Source organism: Oryza glaberrima, chromosome 10 (genome assembly GCF_000147395.1).
Source record: "Oryza glaberrima chromosome 10, OglaRS2, whole genome shotgun sequence".
NCBI classification, from domain to species: domain Eukaryota; kingdom Viridiplantae; phylum Streptophyta; class Magnoliopsida; order Poales; family Poaceae; genus Oryza; species Oryza glaberrima.
Genome location: NC_068335.1, coordinates 1744549 through 1762332, shown reverse-complemented (window position 1 = coordinate 1762332; position 17784 = coordinate 1744549). Strand labels below are relative to the sequence as shown.

At 40.2% G+C, this 17784-nt stretch overlaps 1 protein-coding gene and 1 pseudogene across 1 annotated transcript; one reads left to right on the top strand and one right to left on the bottom strand.

Moving 5' to 3' along the window:
* Window positions 1–3372: 3372 nt before the first annotated feature.
* Window positions 3373–6306, top strand: LOC127752418 (disease resistance protein RGA5-like; annotated as a pseudogene).
* A 4134-nt stretch (window positions 6307–10440) lies between these two features.
* LOC127752619 (probable CCR4-associated factor 1 homolog 11) lies at window positions 10441–11328 on the bottom strand. The gene is made up of 2 exons (XM_052278029.1): window positions 11168–11328; window positions 10441–11095 (listed from the first exon to the last, which is right to left on the bottom strand). Exons 1-2 carry the CDS (start codon window positions 11326–11328, stop codon window positions 10441–10443), a joined length of 816 nt encoding a protein of 271 aa, XP_052133989.1.
* Between the last annotated feature and the right edge of the window lie 6456 nt (window positions 11329–17784).

Here is a 17784-nt window from a genome sequence, read left to right as displayed (position 1 = left end):
CTAATCTTGTTTATGTAATTCGTCGAGTTATCATATATACTTTATAACCTTTGTTAGTTACACTATATAACTTGTCATCGGCTAGTTCTTACTGTTAGGGAGTAACCGATAGAGCTATGTTTTGTTATTACCTTAGATTATATCGTGTATCTACCATCTCTTAGAAGTTTTCATCATCTTGTTTAGATCTTACAATTATCTTTATGCTTAATGCTGCATCGGTTGAGTTCGTTCTATTAAGTTCTATCTATAGTCGTGATATCTAACCCGTTTAATGATAATTAATAGAGATAGTATCGGGGTTTCAGCCGATCTTACCTGATTTAGCTACTTTACATCTTATATGCTCGATTGATATACTAAATCTGCCCTTTATATTAAGATCTTATTGCATTAAGCTATATTAGGCTTCTTGTTTGATATATTCTGCTTGTTTTGATATCTTAATATAGAGTGGTATCGGAGTATTAGCTGGTACATGCTTGATTTATTTGATGAGCTATGCTATAAACATCTATATAATCAATACGTTACTATATATTTCGACTTATGTGATTTATACTGTCTCGGCATAGCGACCGATCTATCCCAATCACTTAGTTTAAATATGTATCGTAGTAGAGATTATATGTTGTTAATATCTACAGCCGATCAAGTAGATTTAGTTTTATTTCATTCATTAATGACTGCCGATTGATTCAGATATGACATCGGATCAAAGATAAATGATATGTCATCGGCGACTAGCCGATCGGCTATCATTTATGGATTTAACCGCGGTTTTTCTTGTCTTTATTCTTGTTGATAGCAGGATTAAATCAATTGGCACGCTCAAGAACCTAAAAGCAAGATATTGGACCTACACAGGAGTTAAGCAGATCTTCCAGGCCAGTATTTGTTTTCGCATCAATAGTTAAGCAATGTCTTATATTATGAGATAGAGGAAGTACTATTATTATACCACTAGAAGGAAATGATTCTCTGCAAATGTCCGCAATTTGCAACGATCGCAATTTGCAATGAAGAGGCCGAGTGGGTACTTTATATTGGAGCCACGTTCCTGCTACCGCTGCTTGTGCACTGCACTGCATCTTAGAAAGTCAACAGTTATTTCCCCTTCCACTCTAAAATATAAGAAGGTGCCCATGTATTTCAACATTTCACTTTCAAAACATTTTAAGATTTCACTTTTAAAACATTTTGACTAACATTTAGTACAATATAAATTTAATTTTACTAGCTAAAAATTATATCATTAGATTGACATTTGAATTTCCTTTCTTATGGTTATAATTTTGTTACTACAAACTTTATAATATATGAGAAAAAATAAGATGAAAATTAGTTTTTGAGACCATATCAAGTTTGACAATGTCTTATATTACGAGATAGAGGGAGTACTATTATTATACTACAACTAGAAATACAACTAGAAAGATTCTCTGCAGCAGTTCGCAATTTGCAATGGGAGAGGCATACTTTATATTAGAGCCAAGTTCCTATTCTCACTGCTGGTGCACTGCATCTCAACGAGTCAACGGTCATTTCCCCCTCCATCCTAAAATATAAGGCGTCTACGTATTTTAAGATTTCACTTTTAAAATATTTTAACTAACATTTAGTATAATATGAATTAAATTTTACTGTCTAAAAATTATATCATTGAATTAACATTTGAATTCCTTTACAAACCTTATAATATATGAAAAATTATAATATAAAAATTAGTTTGGGAGACCGTGTCAAGTTTAACAATGTCTTATATTATGAGATAGAGGAAATACTATTATTATACTACTAGATGGAAAAGATTCTCTGCAAATGTCGGCAATTTGCAACGGCCGCAATTTGCAACGGAGAGGCCGAGTGGGAACTTTATATTGGAGCCACGTTCCGGCTACCGCTGCTTGTGCACTGCATCTTAGCAAGTCAACGGTCATTTCCTCTCCCATTCTAAAATATAAGGCGCCTATGTGTTGGGATGCCTCAATTATATTGGAGGTTGGAGCCACGTTCCTCCTATTGCTGCTTGTGCACTGCACTGGATCTCAGCATGTCAACCGTCATTTCCGTCTCCATCCCAAAATATAATATAAGGCGTCCACGTATTTTAAGTTCCCACCTTCAAAACATTTTAACTAATATTTAGTATAATATGAATTAAATCTTACTGTCTAAAAATTATATCATTGAATTGACATTGAAATTTTGTTACTACAAACCTTATAATATATGAGAAATTATAAGATGAAAATTAGTTTTAGATACCATGTCAAGTTTGACAATGTCTTTTATATTATGAGATAGAGGGAATAATATTATTATACTACTACTAGTAAAGATTCTCTGCAACCATACACAATTCGCAATGGAGAGGCGTACCTTATATTGGAGCCACGTTCCTGCTGTCGCTGCTTGTGCACTGCATCTCAGCAAGTCAACGGTCATTTCTCCCTCCATTCCACCTTGAAAACATGTTGACTAATATTTAGTACGGTATGAATTTGATTTTACTAGCTAAAAATTATATTATTAGATTGACATTTGAATTTCCTTTAATATGGTTATAAGAGTAAATTGCATCGGTGGTACTTGTCAGATGGGTGCAATCTAGTGTATGAACTTGTAAAATACTCGTTTTGGTAAATGAACTTATCTTGCGCGTGTGAACTAAGGTCAAAAGGACATTACGTGACTAATTTTATTAATTTAGGTGCTGATTAGAATACTAAGTAGTTGATTTAGGTGCTAATTAGGATACTAAGTAAACATATATATGAGAAGGTTACTACTTAGACATGCACTTGTTGAATAAAAAGATAGAATGGGATATATTGATTGTAGAGAAAGATGTAAAATACGGAGCAATGATACATGGGTTAGAAATATACGGAATTCAAGATAAAGTAGAGAACCAATTTATAAATATAGCATATGTTTTATGCATACTCACTATACGTATGGAGGCCACATCCTAATCAACATCATCTAGGTAAAATTAACCTTGCCAAGCCATTTTGGACCTAGTTCGCACAAATTAGATAAGTTCGTGTATCAAAATGAGTATTTTACAAGTTTATATACTAAATTACACCTACCTAACAAGTTTATATACCACCAATGCAATTTACTCTGGTTATAATTTTATTACTACAAACCTTATAATATTATAAGATAAAAATTAGTTTTAGAGACCATACTAAGTTTGATCATGCCTTATATTATGAGATAAAGGAAGTACTATTATTAAACTACTACTGGGAGGGAAACATTCTCTGCAACTGTCCGCAATTTACAACGGAGAGACCGAGAGGGTACTATATATTGGAGCCACGTTCCTGCTGTCGCTGCTTGTGCACTCTCCTCGTTTTGTTTCGTCTTCCTCCTGCGCCCGAGAGCATCTCCTCAGAGGTAGCATCCCCCTCAGCAGTTTCCACCGGTTAGTTTGCACATATCTAAGCAACATTTGCTGTTTTTATACAAGACTAGTCTGTATTTATACACTACTGTTATTTTCGTTAATTCTAGTGTCAAGATTTGATTGTCCTAACAGATGGAACAATCCCAATTATTTCGGGAGAAATGTCAATAGTTTAATTTTCTGTATTTAATTATTTATACACTACCGTTAGTTGAGAGGCAAAGTCAGAGGATATATGAGTGTTGTGACTGGAATGATTACAGCGGTTCGATCCGAGATGAGATGGGAGGGCATATCGTATGCACATCACAACTTATACATTTTTCATTTCCTAATATCATTATGTCTAACAATGATTCGCTACAGTCTCTACATTGGGCCATTGGGGATACCAATCCCCTTTGACAGCTACGGGAAGCGCACAAGTACGGTTGACCTAAGGCCTAACTGAAGACTGAACTATTGCCATTCTCTTGCAATAATTGGGATGCCTCAATTTTTTAAGAGAGAGCTGATTCATGACGCCTCACATAATGAAAATGACAATACTGCGCCTGATGAATTTCCCAATAAGTAGCCTTATATGACCTGAGTAACTAACCAAGTGGAATTTTTTGTGGTTGCAGAAATTGAGCCATGGAGGTCACAGCAGGGGCGATGAGAGTTCTCGAGCCTCTCCTGCCCAAGTTTGCTGAGCTGCTCATTGATGAATACAACCTTGAGAAGCATGTCAGGAAAGGGGTCAATTCTCTGAATACAGAGCTCGGTGATGCATGCTGCACTGTGTAAGGTAGCTGAGGTGCCCCTAGACCAGCTAGATGATCAGGTCAAGGTCTGGGCATCCAATGTGAGGGAGATCTCGTATGATATGGAGGATGCCGTTGATGCATTCATGGTGCGTGTGGAAGATGACTCCCATTGTGGACCCAATACCTTCAAGAACAGAGTCAAGAGGTTCATTATAAAGACTAGCAAATTGTTCAGAAAGTCAAAAGAGCTCCATCAGATTGCTAATGCCATCAAGGAAGCCCAAGCCCTCGCGCAGCAGACGGCTGGGTTGCGTGAAAGGTACAGCCTAACTGAGCTGCAAAACAGCGGCATGCCTGCTACTATTGATCCACGCTTGACAGCACTGTACATCGACGCAATAGATCTTGTAGGTATAGATTACGCTAGGAAGGAACTGATCAAGATATTGACAGAAGGTGAAGATTCATCCAAGCAGCAACTAAAGATAATCTCCATCGTTGGCTTTGGAGGACTGGGCAAGACAACTCTTGCAAGAGCAGTGCATGAGAATATTGAAGCGCAGTTTGATTGTACGGCTTTTGTTTCTGTTTCTAGGAATCCTGACAAATGGATGATTTTCAAGAAGATACTTCATCAACTTGAGAAAGAAAAATATGCAAACATCAATAAATCATCATGGGATGAAACACAGCTCATTGACGAATTGAGAGAATTTCTTCGGCACAAGAGGTACCCATGACCGAACCGAGAACACATACCCTTCTTTACCTTCTAGGATAAGCATAAATGATGATTTCTGCTCAATTGCTTAAGCTGATCCCTTTTCAAAAAAAAAGAAACTTAATCTGAGTGTATTTCATTTCTTTGCTGTGCAGCTTTCCTTTTTTTTCTTTTGTTAAATAATCTCACCATTATTTTGTAGTCTGCATGGATGCATGTTTTTAGTAGTGCGTTGGTAATCATTATATATAAATACATTGTTCTTATGTACCTTCTCCCTCCGGTTCGATCATACTTGTTGTTTATGACAAAGACATAGTCTCCAAAAAAATAACTTCGAGCACTACGTTTTTTTTATAATATATATCAACGAATATATGGTTTTATCAATGTATCTTTCAAGATTAATCCACACATATAGTTTCCTTGCTTGTAAAGTAAAAAAATTTAAAATTTATTTATAGTCAAAGTTCTAAAATTTTGACCTCAGCCTTGTTCAAAACGACAAGTATTATGGAACTAGAAGGAATAATATTTTTCTCTTGCCTAGAATCTGACACTTCTTAATTTAATACTCCTTCTATCCTATTTTAAGTGCAGTTGTGAGTCTTCGTGTCCAATGTTTGACATCCGTATTATTTAAAATATTTTTTTAAAAAATAAGTCACGTATAAAGTACTACTCCCTCCATTTCAGGTTATAAGACGTTTTGACTTTGGCCAAAGTCAAAATGCTTCAGGTTTGACCAAATTTATAGAAAAAATAATAACATTTTCAACCCAAGACAAATTTATGATGAAAAAATATTCAATTATTGATTTAATGAAACTAATTTGGTATTATAAATATTACTATGTTTGTCTATAAACTTAGTCAAACTTGTAGTAATTTGACTTTGACCAAACTCAAAACATCTTATAATCTGAAACGGAGGGAGTATTAATGCAACAAAAATACTAATCTAAAAAAATTCAATATAAGATAGACGGTCAAATATTGAACACAGAAACCCCCAACTACAACTAAAATGGGCCAGAGGGAGTAACGACTTCCTACCTAGGAAAACCATCAAAGCTACAAATGTTATATATATCTTTTCCCTGTTAATTTCTAATTCTCACAAGCTGATATTCAGGTACTTTATCATAATCGATGACTTATTGGACGAGACAGTATGGGGCTATATCAAGTGTGCTTTTCCTAAAGGCAATCTTGGTAGTAGGTTAATCATGACGACCCGCAATATCAATGTATCTAAAGCATACTGCTCTGCGAATATAATGATATAATCTATAAAATGAAGCCTCTTTCTGAAGATGACTCCAAGAAACTCTTCTATAAAAGAATATTTCCTCAGGGGAATGGATGTCCTTATGAACTAGAGGAAGTATCCAATGAAATTTTGAAAAAATGTGGTGGGGTGCCACTAGCCATAATTACTATAGCTAGCCTTTTGGCTAATAAGGATTTACAGACAAAGGATCAATGGTTTACTTTGCACAATTCTATTGGACGTGGACTTACAGAAGACCGTAATGTTGAAGACATGCAGAAAATATTATCTTTCAGCTATTATGATCTACCTTCACATCTTAAGCCCTGCTTATTGTGTCTGAGTGTATTTCCTGAAGATTATGAGATTAGGAGAGACCGTTTGATATGGAGGTGGATAGCAGAAGGTTTTGTGCAACAAACACAAAATGGTGGTAGCTTATTTGAGATTGGTGAAAATTACTTCAATGAACTCGTAAATAGAAACATGATCCAACCCATTGATATCGATGCTGAAGGTGGAGCAAAAGCTTGTCGTGTACTGGTGCTTGATCTCATATGCCACCTGTCAAGCCAACAAAACTTCGTCACTGTGTTCAATGATATTGGGAATATCACATCTTCACGAAACAAGGTTCGCAGGTTATCCCTGCAATACCTCTTTGTGTACCCTAACTATGCTTCAAGTGAGGTCCTTCACTCTCTTTAGTCCTACAATTAACTTGGTGCCATCCCTTTCAAGATTTAAAATGATAAGAGTATTGGATTTGGAAAGTTGTTGTCTTGGGGACACCAACCAACTTATGCATGTCAGGTGTTTACTTCACCTTAGGTACCTAGGCCTTAGAAATACACTTAGTGTAAAAGTGCGTTGTAAAGATGAAGAAGGCTATTACGTCGCATACGTTTACCGTAATCTCCCAATGCAAATTGGCAAATTAGAGTTTTTGCAGACACTGGACTTAGATGGGTCTGGTATAACAGAGTTGCCTGCCACTGTTTTTCAGCTTCGACGTTTGATGTGCCTATATCTTGACTATCGCACAACGCTGCCAGAAGGGCTAGGCAAAATGATAGCTCTAGAAGAGCTATCATCAATCTCAACCAGCAGATGTGTAGACATTGTGAAAGAGCTACACCAGCTGACCAGACTGAGGGTGCTTGACATCACATGGGACAGTCTGGGCGAGAAGCGGGACAAAGCTTTGGTAGAGTGCCTCGGCAGTCTGCGCAGCCTGCAAAGCCTCAGGGTCCGTGATTATGATGGATGTCTGAATCTGATGAAGGAAGGCTGGGTGCCCCCTGTGTCTCTCCGCAGATTTCATGTCGAACGATTTAGTTCCAGTTCGTTCTCGACTCTGCCAGCATGGATCAACCCATTGCTCCTCATCACTTGCCTGCATATATGTGTTGATCAAGTGCGACCGGGGGATATACAAACCCTTGGAGAACTACCAGCTCTTTGCTATGTCACCCTCATAAGAAAAGGCAACATAAAGGAGAGTGCGGTGGAGAGATTTGCGGTCAGCACCAACACCTTCCAACGCACGACAGAGTGCATCTTCATTGACTTTGTGACAGTGCCATCCATGTTCCCTCGAGGAGCCATGCCGAGGCTTAGATACCTTTGCTTCAGCCTCCGAGCATGGGACAACGACATGGCCATCGGTAATGGTAGCAGTGGTGATCTCGACTTGGCCATGGGACATCTCCCTTCGTTGGAGCGTGTGGAAGTTGATATGTATTGCAGCGAAGCCAACTGTGCAGAGGTGAAGGGAGTGGAAGCGGCTCTGAGGCATGCGGCCGATGTACATCCCAACAATCCCATCCTTCTAGTCCGTAGATGTAATGATGCGCATCTTAGGGATCGGGCACCTACTGTCCATTGGCCGGAGGAAGGTTGTTCTTATTTTGGCTCATTCGAAGATTAATTTTTTGGAAAAATTACAAAAACCCACCTCATAGGATGGCATAGTTTAGTACCACCTTGGTTATTTTAGGAGAGGGGGACCTCCTTAAAAGGGAGAATGTCCTCCTAGCCACTTGAGTCATGTGAGGTGGTGAGAATAGGGGAACACGCGCGCGCTCGCCTCGCCTGGCATGGCGGAGCGTGTGCATGATGTACGCGTCGAACGGTCCGCTAACATATTGGCTCCTCACCCTTGCGCAAATGCAGCCTCCTTTTGGAGTTTTGTTTTGCTGCAGAAAATTCGGATTTGGTTTTTTTTAAAACGTCCCGGATAATCCGGTTCGTGAAACGGCATAGAGTTACGGCCTCCAATTGGGAGAGCAGGTCTCAGAACCTACGCCTTCGACGTCTTGCACCAGGAGAAGACGACAATAAGGTTTTTGGAAAGCGCGTTGCGCGACTGCTCCCTGTTCGTCCAAAACGGCTCGTTTTCCTCTTCGACCGCGTGCTGCCCGCCGTCGTCAATGTCCGCAACCGCGAGTTGTTCCCTCTGAGCAGCCGGTTTTCCGAAACCCTAGGTGCGTAAACATGTTTCGCATCTATGATCTGTTCATGCTTTACTATTTAGATTATATGTCTAGATCATGTGATGCAATATGCTGGTTTACGTGTGCAATGTCATGATTTATACTTATAGAATAAATTGAATCATTATGTGATTATATTTTCAACAGAACTCACCACCCTCAGTCACGATTGATATGTACCAGAGCATCAAGATAGTACAAATTCTCTCTACAGCCATGTAGGTATTACTAGTCCCCTCCCCCCCCCCCCCCCCCCTCCCCCCCAAAAAAAAAAAATCCACCCAAAGCATAGTTTTATTCCTGAAATATAAGTACGTACCTTTCCTTCCTTTGGAAAATATGGAATTTCATTCTCCATTTTTTTATACTACTGATGCATTCAGCATGCCCTTCAGTCCGTCTTAGTCTGAGCGACATTGTTCAATAAATTAACTGAAAGTGCTCTGTTTCTGTTACACTTAGGGCTCCTTTGATTTGAAGGAAAAACATAGGAATTTTAGAGGATTTCAATCCTATAGAAAAATTTCCTATAAAGCCCTTTGAAACAAAGGATTGAATCATATCCAATCCTTTGAAATTCCTATGGAATGGACAATCCTATAGAGATTTTGGAGGAAATTTAGCGAGAGCTTCAACCTCTTGCTAACTTTCCTTTGAGTCTATCTCTCTCATCCAATTCCTGTATTTTTCCTGTGGTTCAATCAAACGGTCATTCCTGTGTTTTTCCTGTGTTTTGTTTTGCAATCCTCTGTTTTACACTTACATTCCTATCAAAATCCTACGTTTTTCCTATTCCTACGTTTTCTCAATCCTGCGATTCAAATAGGCCCTAGCTAATTCATACAGGAAAAACATGTTCTCTTTCAGCTGGCAGGCAGGCAGCATCTTCCTCCAGAAGTTCAGATCGTCATTACAAATCAACAATATATCAGTGTATGCTGAACTGGCTGTAACTGGATTCGTTTCTAATTGGAGAAATCGGATGGATAGTCGAGCACTGCATTCATCATGCGATAATGTCGAGACGAAGCTCACAATCTCCATATATTTTGATATGCTTTCTGTTCGATCTATCTCCTTTGTATCTGTTCTGTCAGTACAAGTTGCCCATTGTTCATAGGGTTTGTCCTGCGGATTACTTTACTAGTGGTTTGGAAGTGTCCTAATGAACATGTTATTCCCTATTTCCCTTTGAATTAAGGAGGCTCCTGATGTGATGAATGCTCTTGCCTGCTGTGTTAGATCACATAAATTCGTCATGAAATTTTGTAAAGATATATAACCGATCTTTATCTATGGCAATGTTCTGCAAGTTCAGTTTTCTGAAATTTGTGCCCCCAGGATTAATTTTCATGCCTTTAAACATTTATAAAGTTTTCAACTAAATCTTTATATATCCTGTACACATCAAGGTATACATCTGAAATCAATTGCACTTGGGGAAAACCTATGTCCCTTCAATCTTCATACAAATCTGGAATTTACCAGATGCATGGAAAATTATACATGGAAGTTCACTGATATTGCTACCACTGGTCAAAATTCAGTACTCCCTCCGTCCCAAAATATAACAACTTTTGGATTGATGGGGCATATTCTAAATCTGGACATAGTATATGTCCCATCCATCCAAAAGTTGTTATATTTTGGAACGGAGTCTTATGTCTAGATTTATAGTTCTACAATATGTCTCATCCATCCAAAAGTTGTTATATTTTAGAACGGAGGGAGTACAATCCAAGAACACCAACATTGCGCCATCGCCGGCGGCGAACATGACGTCATTGCAGGCCGTCGATCTTGCCGGCGTGCACGGCGACGTCGTGGTAGGCGAAGAAGAGCCCCGTCATCCGCGTGAACACCTGGCTCGCCACCAGGCTCTTCTCGCCGGCCTGCCGGGGCTCCTCCACCGCCGCCGCCGGCGCACCCAGAACCCTCGCCACCCTCACCAGCCCGCCGCGCAGCTCGACGCCGTCCATCGGCAGCCGCGCCGCCACGTACTTGGCGTCGTACACGACGCCGAGGTGCGCGCGAAGCCGCGACGCGAATCCCTCCGCCGTCTCCGGCAGCGGCCGCCCGCCGTCGAGCATCTTGAGGAGGAAGCCGAAGTCGTAGAGGCCGCCGAACGCCACCCAGGTGAGCCGCCCGAGGTTGGCGGCGGACACGATGTCGAACACCCGCAGCGCTTGCCCGAACACCGCCGCGGGGACGCCGCGCGCGCGCAGGTGCTCCAAGTCGACGCCGGCGGCGCGGAGGACGTCGACGGCGGACTGGCTCATGTCGAAGTCGGAGAAGCCGACCTGCCACGCCATCTCGACGGCGACGGCGGCGCCGCCCGGGCCGGCGATCGCGGTGGCGGGGAGGCGGCCGTGGTGGTCGCAGAGCGTGATGTCGAGCTGGAGCACGTGGAGCTCGTCCACCCTGGCCTTGGCGAGCCTGTAGAAGCGCTCCTCGGCCTCGCTCTCCCTCTTGTTGCCGCGTCCACCGCCGCCGCGGCGGCGGCGGCGCCTCCCGTGGCGCGCGGCGGCGTTGTCGACGGGGTAGTCGGCGTGGATGGTGATGTAAGGGAAGTAGGGCAGGTGGGAGCGGATGGTCAGCATCTCGACGGCGAGGTTGTCCGCCGTCACCCGCCGGATTAGCACCTCCCGCGCCGGCTGCGTGGCCGGCATCGCCGGCTTTGTCGTGGCGAGGATTGCGATGGCCGTAGACGGCGAGGTACGGGCGGTGCGTGTTTGGCACGAGTAATGTTATAGGCGGTTGCGCAATCCGAGTGGGACTAGGACACCAGAGTCCCAAGATTATATAGACGTCCTAATAATGACGTAATTTATCAGGTATTCAGGTTTAATTTCAGATTTGCTTTCGTTTATATGAAAAGGTTACATATAAAAAACATTACAATTGCTGACGAATACGTTCTTTAACACACTCTAAAAAGAATGAAAGTATAAATCCCTAAACATACTGTTATAAAACCAGCCCCGAACGCGAAAGAAAACGCCATAGAAGATCCAAAACGATAGCGACACCAAGACACGATATTTAGTTACGGAGTTCAGCCGTAGCCTACATCTCCGGGGCACTGATTACGGGTGCTCCTCCCCGATCCAGCATATATATCGTACATATAGAGTTACAACGACTCACGACCGGTTGCCGCCGGCATCCGTTCCCTCTCGCTATGCTAAGTCGCTGTGTGGTTACAACAGGCATGCCCCTCTATTTATGAGAGATCCTAGGATAGAGTCCGACTCATACTCTAATCTTAATACCTATTACAACTCTAAGTCTTAAACTGTAACCGATCAAGTACACATATTCGACACAAACTCTAACACATACTATAACTTTATTTGTTAGCAACATCCCACTGCTGTGCCTTTTTGCGGCCAGCGCCTGGTCAATTAGAAATAATTGGGTTTTTAATAACAAACTTATGTCAGATGTGATTCAACTAACTTTAAAGCTGTCTCATTTTTTAAGCAGCGGAAAACCCTTAGAGCAAGTTTAATAGCATAGCTCACTACTAACTCCAATTCATCTATAGCCAATCTAATAGCCAATTCATACGATAATTGCTTACTATACTATTAGTATATGGTCCCACCTGTCATACACACATTGCATCTTGGAGTCCGTGCTGCAGCTGGCTACAGATTTGTAGCTTGCTGCTCTTCTCTCTCATCTTTTATCTCATTAAAATATATTTGTAGCTGGCTAATAGTCTGCTATTGTACCTGCTCTTACGCCAGCGAAGTTGGGAGCGGAAGTGGAGGCTACAAGGCTCTAGGTGCACGAAAATGCTATTGGGCGACCAGTCGCGCGTGTCTCCCTGCGTGACTGGACATGTGTCGCGCGCGGAGAGGGGCGGCGGACACGCTGCGCGAGAGGAGGAGGGAGTAGCGAGTTTTCCGGTTTTTCCCTTTTTTTTCGTTTCTGTTCGGTTCGTTTTTTCTCTTTTTTTCTATTTTTTTCTCCGTTTTTCTCGTTTCTTCGGTTTGGTTTTTTTTTCCTGTTCCTCTTCTGTTCGGTTATTTTCCCTTTTTTAATGATGCATGAATATAAAGTTTGTATTCATACGTATGCAAAGTTTGTATACGTGTATCAAAGTTTGTAGAGGCATATACAAACTTTGCATACGTGATATATTTTCTAGTTTTTTTTTATTTTTTTAATACGTACGTATATAAAGTTTGTATATATGTATACTTTTTTACATATCAAAAATATATACATATATATTTATATATATATATTATAGTAGTAATACTAGTAGTAGTATAACAACAGCAGTAGTAAAGTACTAGTGCTGTAGTAGACTAGTGCTAGTAGTATTGATCGTGCGCCTGGGGGCGACTAGTCGCATATGAGGCCCCCCTCGTTGCATGCCACAATTTAAGGGAAAATATGTAGTGCAAACCACATATGTAGTGAAACTTGGAAACTACCGTTGGATCGAAAAATGGACGTCCGAGATTCGTCCACGTTACTATGAGTTAAAATTTAACTCCCAATAAAATTTTAACTCATGACTGAATCCGCAAGTTAAATTTTAACTCATGGTGACGTGGACGAATCTCGGACGTCTATTTCTCGATCCAATGGTAGTTTCCAAGTTTCCACTACGAGGAGGGATAAATGTGTGATATACAGGCTGATGACCAAGGAGCACAGGGCGTCTGGATGAGCGGATGTTCTTTTTATCTTTTTCGATGTCAATTCCTTGTGTCTAGCTTTTGTGCGATCGGAGCATGTAAGAACCGGAATCCCCGGTCTAGAAATGTTGGCTTTAGCCATGTACCTGTGACACCTTATGCTTTTATATTAAAGCTGGGCAGTTTTCTGCCTTCTCTCTAAAAATATTAAAACTTTTTGACAACCACACTAGCAAATATGTATAATATTTGTATGCTCTATAATTTAAATTTTGATGGATAGTGGATATAGATGAATGCACCTGCAGCTCCTCTCCACACACCATTATCTGCAAAGGTTAATTTGGTTAATCTGTTACCAATGCCCTTATACAAGGGCCATGTAGAAGACTTTCTTGGGAGATGGTTTCCATGTAGAACGAACGAATTTTCCTCGATCCGTGCACGTATTTGGATTATGAATGCTGTACTTATCTTGAGATTGAATTTGGTTCCTAGTGCAATCTAATTATCTGATGAATTAGATTTAGTTATAAAAACTATTTTCTGTCCAATTATACTTTATTTCACCGAATTTATCTTCACTATCAATATTAATACTCTTTGTATAAATCAGAAAATTTTCCAAGTCTTTTAAAGTTACTTTCTAATTTTCAAAAATAAAAACCATTCCAACTTTCGGGCTTAATTACCATCTCACCCAAAACTAGTCTACATATATATTAAAGTTTACACTTATGTCACTTTGAAAATAAACTTTTTTTATCAATCATGTTACTTTAAACAACATGATTGATAAAAAAAAATGACCCCTTCTCACATAATAAATGTACAATCAAACTGTGAATACAACTTTTATTTGGACAAAAAACAGTAACTAGTAAGTGATCCCTTCTCACATAATAGACAACATAAGAAAAATAAAAGAAAAGAATAAATTACACTCTGGAAAGCAAATAGAATAAATCTATCAAAAGATGTATGTTAGAGAAAGCTATACCCCTTATCCAAGCTGTCCATGTTTTTTTTTTAAGGAAAAAGTCTAAATACCCTCTAAACTTTAGACGGAAGTCCGTCTACCACCCTGAACTTTAAAACCGAACATCCAACCCCCTGAAGTTTGCCATACCATCTATATTACACCTAAGGTGGTTTTGGATGATAGTTTTGCATATTTTGGAAGCTTAAACAAATAATTTTGAATAACTAATATAATATATTTACATATCATGAGTTATTAGTCATCAATTTATCTGTATATAGTGATATCATGCTATTATTATGTAGGTACTTGTTTATAAGTGAGAGCCAATAAGAAGCAAAAAAAATAATAATTTAAGTCAAAATTTTAATATAAATGTCTAAAGTGTATGACATGTGATCAAACTCATCCAACTTATATACAAATTAGATAAAAACCACTATGCAAAACCATCTTAGGAGATTGTATAAACGGTATTGTAAAGTTTAGGGGGTTGATTGTCTTGTTTAAAAGTTTAAGGTGCTAGACGAACTTATATCCAAAGTTTAGGGGGTTATTTAGACTTTTTCCATTTCTCAAAACTAAACTATCTTATTTCTAATCTGGGAATATCTATGACCATGGATTTTGCAAACACATCCTTTTGCCCTCGGTTGCTATATACAAATGCTTTTTGACATGTGCTTATTTTTATTTTTGAAACACTCCATTAAGGAAGTAACAATGCAACGGTGTTGCTGAATTAGCAGGTGGATTAGAAAATTTTCCACTCCACCAGGATATCAGGAGAAAATTGAGCACAAAATTCTTTAACCATCAAGAAGATACTGTTGTTCAACATATCTCACAATAACTTAAATGGTATAAATTGGAAAAATAAAAGAGGAAATATGATTGCTCATGAAAATGTCACGGCAAAGCAACTGCGATTGCAGTCGACAGTAATAAGAAGGGGAATGTTTACACCCAAATTTGGCATCTATGGACGAAATAGGGGAAAATTGCTAAGGTTTGGAAAGTGACGGGTTTCCTTCACAGGGCCGGTCAAACCACAGGTGTGTGGGCGGTCTGACCGGCTAGTAGGGCCGGTCTAACCGCAGGTATGTGGGCGGTCAGACCGTCAGGGTCCGAGTTCGAGTCTGTTTTCGTCGGGTCTCGGGTTTCCTTGCTCGGAAAGGCATGTTTCGTGTTTCCTTTAGTTTCTATCCCGAGTTGGACATGGAGAAGGGCCTGTAGAGGGCAAGACCAACCCCTATTTAAGGGACCAGGCCGGTTAATTGTAAAACCCCCGAATACAATTTACTTGAATCAGTCTTTTACTATGTTTTCTATTTTACCCAAGTTTAGTCCATCTTTGTCGGTTTGCACCGTAAACCGTCCGCCGCCGCTGCGAGAGTGCGACACCCCTTTGTAGGTTTGTCCTGAAAACCTTCCGTTTTGCCCACGAGACGGGTAGTTATCCTCGTATCAATCTAAATCGGCCTAGAGGCTGATTTTCATCTCTAAGTCGGCTCCGCTAGCCGATTTAGCTGTTTTTCCTTAAAACCCATCTTGATTTGGCCGTTTGACTAGATTGAGTTGGTTGGCAACTCCATACCACCGCAAAGAGTTTAGGCGTTGCGATCGTGCTTATCGACTTGTCAAAAAGGTTGCCAACACGATTTTTGGCGACTCTGCTGGGGAACGATCTAATCGGCCATATAACGGCCAAATTTCGTTTAATCTAGCAGTTTTCGTCAAATTGAGAGTTTCGGCTAAACAGCCAAAATCTATCTGTACAATCATCACCACTGCTGCATGTATCGGATTAATTTGGTGGGAACACTGTCCAGTCATCAAGCAAGAATCAATCTATCTATCGTGCTGCTGTTGTTTCATCGATTTTCCATCTAGTTGAGTGTTTCGGCTATACAGCCGAAATCGATCCATACTCGCGCGTGGAGACAGCAACAAGCAGCCGGCAGCATCTTGCTGTACACGGGCTGAAAATTGGAATTTTGAGTCTCAATCCTATTCGGTTTGCTGTATACAAATTCCTAAAAACAGAAAAAGATCAGGCTATCACAGAAGATCTACTACTGCTCACGTACTGAAAAAAAGAAAAAAAAAGAACGTAGCAGCCGATCTAATCTAAGATCGGTCGATCTTTGATTCTTTGGTATATTTTGCTACAGTACCAAATTCACTGTTACGTTCAGAAAATCAATAAAGCTAGTTTTGACAAAATTGGCTAAGCAGTAGCATACAGTAACGTAAGAAGAAAAATTAAGACCGTATATTAATATATTTGGTCAACGATTTCAGCTATGAGTTATATGGCCGGAATTAATCAAGTAATTTTTTCATCAACTATGACGAGCGGGAACGGGTTCAACAATATTGCTAGACAATACATTAGGACCGATTAAGACGTCATGAGAGGAAATGTCCCGCTACCTCAAGTTGTATTTCACCAAAGGTAAACTTCGATTCGCCTAACCCGTCCTTTGCTCTTCAAAACATTAATAATCATTGTGTAGATGCATATGCTACTTCTAGTTTTGCTCCTATACAATATGCTTATAATGCTAGGGGGGTCAATGGGTGATTATACAGCCGATTACACAGAAATCGGCTATATGCAAAACCTAGCTAATGGTATGACTGGTCATGACACCGGTCTAACCGCATCCTATACCAGTTAGACCCTGCCTACTATAGCCGGTCAGACCATGCTCTATTCTGGCCAGATCGGACCTCCTGTGGCCGACCTGACCGCACCACTGACCACCGGTCAGACCGGGCCATAGGCCGGTCAGACCGGTTCCCTGGGAGTTTCTCTAGGTTTTCATACCACGACTAGCAGTGCTGATTTTAATTATTATTCATCACCTGTTAATACTGTTAGTCATACTACTCCACATGTCCCTAATGCTTACAATGATTCTAATAGAGGATATTCTCACGATACTAGGCAAGGCCAATATAATCATAGTGCGCCACAAACACAACCTATTAGGCCACCAAATCCACCACCAATTCAACATAGGCCTGATAATATGGAGGAAGTAATTAGTGGGATTGTTAGGGATAAATTCAGGATTGAAACTAGGAATCGTGCTAAGGTTTACCAAAAGCCGTATCCTGACTATTATGATAATGTGCCATTTCCTCGTAATTATAGAGTTCCCAAATTTACCAAGTTTAGTGGTGAAGATGGTAGGACCACATGGGAGCATGTAGGTCAATTTTTAGCGCAATGTGGTGAGGCTAATAGTGATACTTTTAAATTGCGTTTGTTTTCTTTATCTTTGTCCGGTATTGCTTTTACATGGTTTACTTCTTTACCGGCAAATTCTATTTTTACTTGGGCTCAATTAGAACAAAAATTTCATGATTATTTTCACACTAATGAAACTGAGCTTAAGTTGTCTTATTTAACATCGGTTAGGCATAAATACAATGAATCTGTTGCTGATTATATTGAAAGGTTTAGAGATATTAAAAGC

Excerpts from the sequence above, each read along its gene's own strand:
- LOC127752619 (XM_052278029.1), bottom strand. The coding sequence starts at position 11,328 with ATGCCGGCCACGCAGCCGGCGCGGGAGGTGCTAATCCGGCGGGTGACG. Across the intron at positions 11,096-11,167 it reads GCCGCCGCGCGCCACGGGAG|GCTCGCCAAGGCCAGGGTGG; the intron begins GCGCCGCCGCCG and ends GCGCTTCTACAG.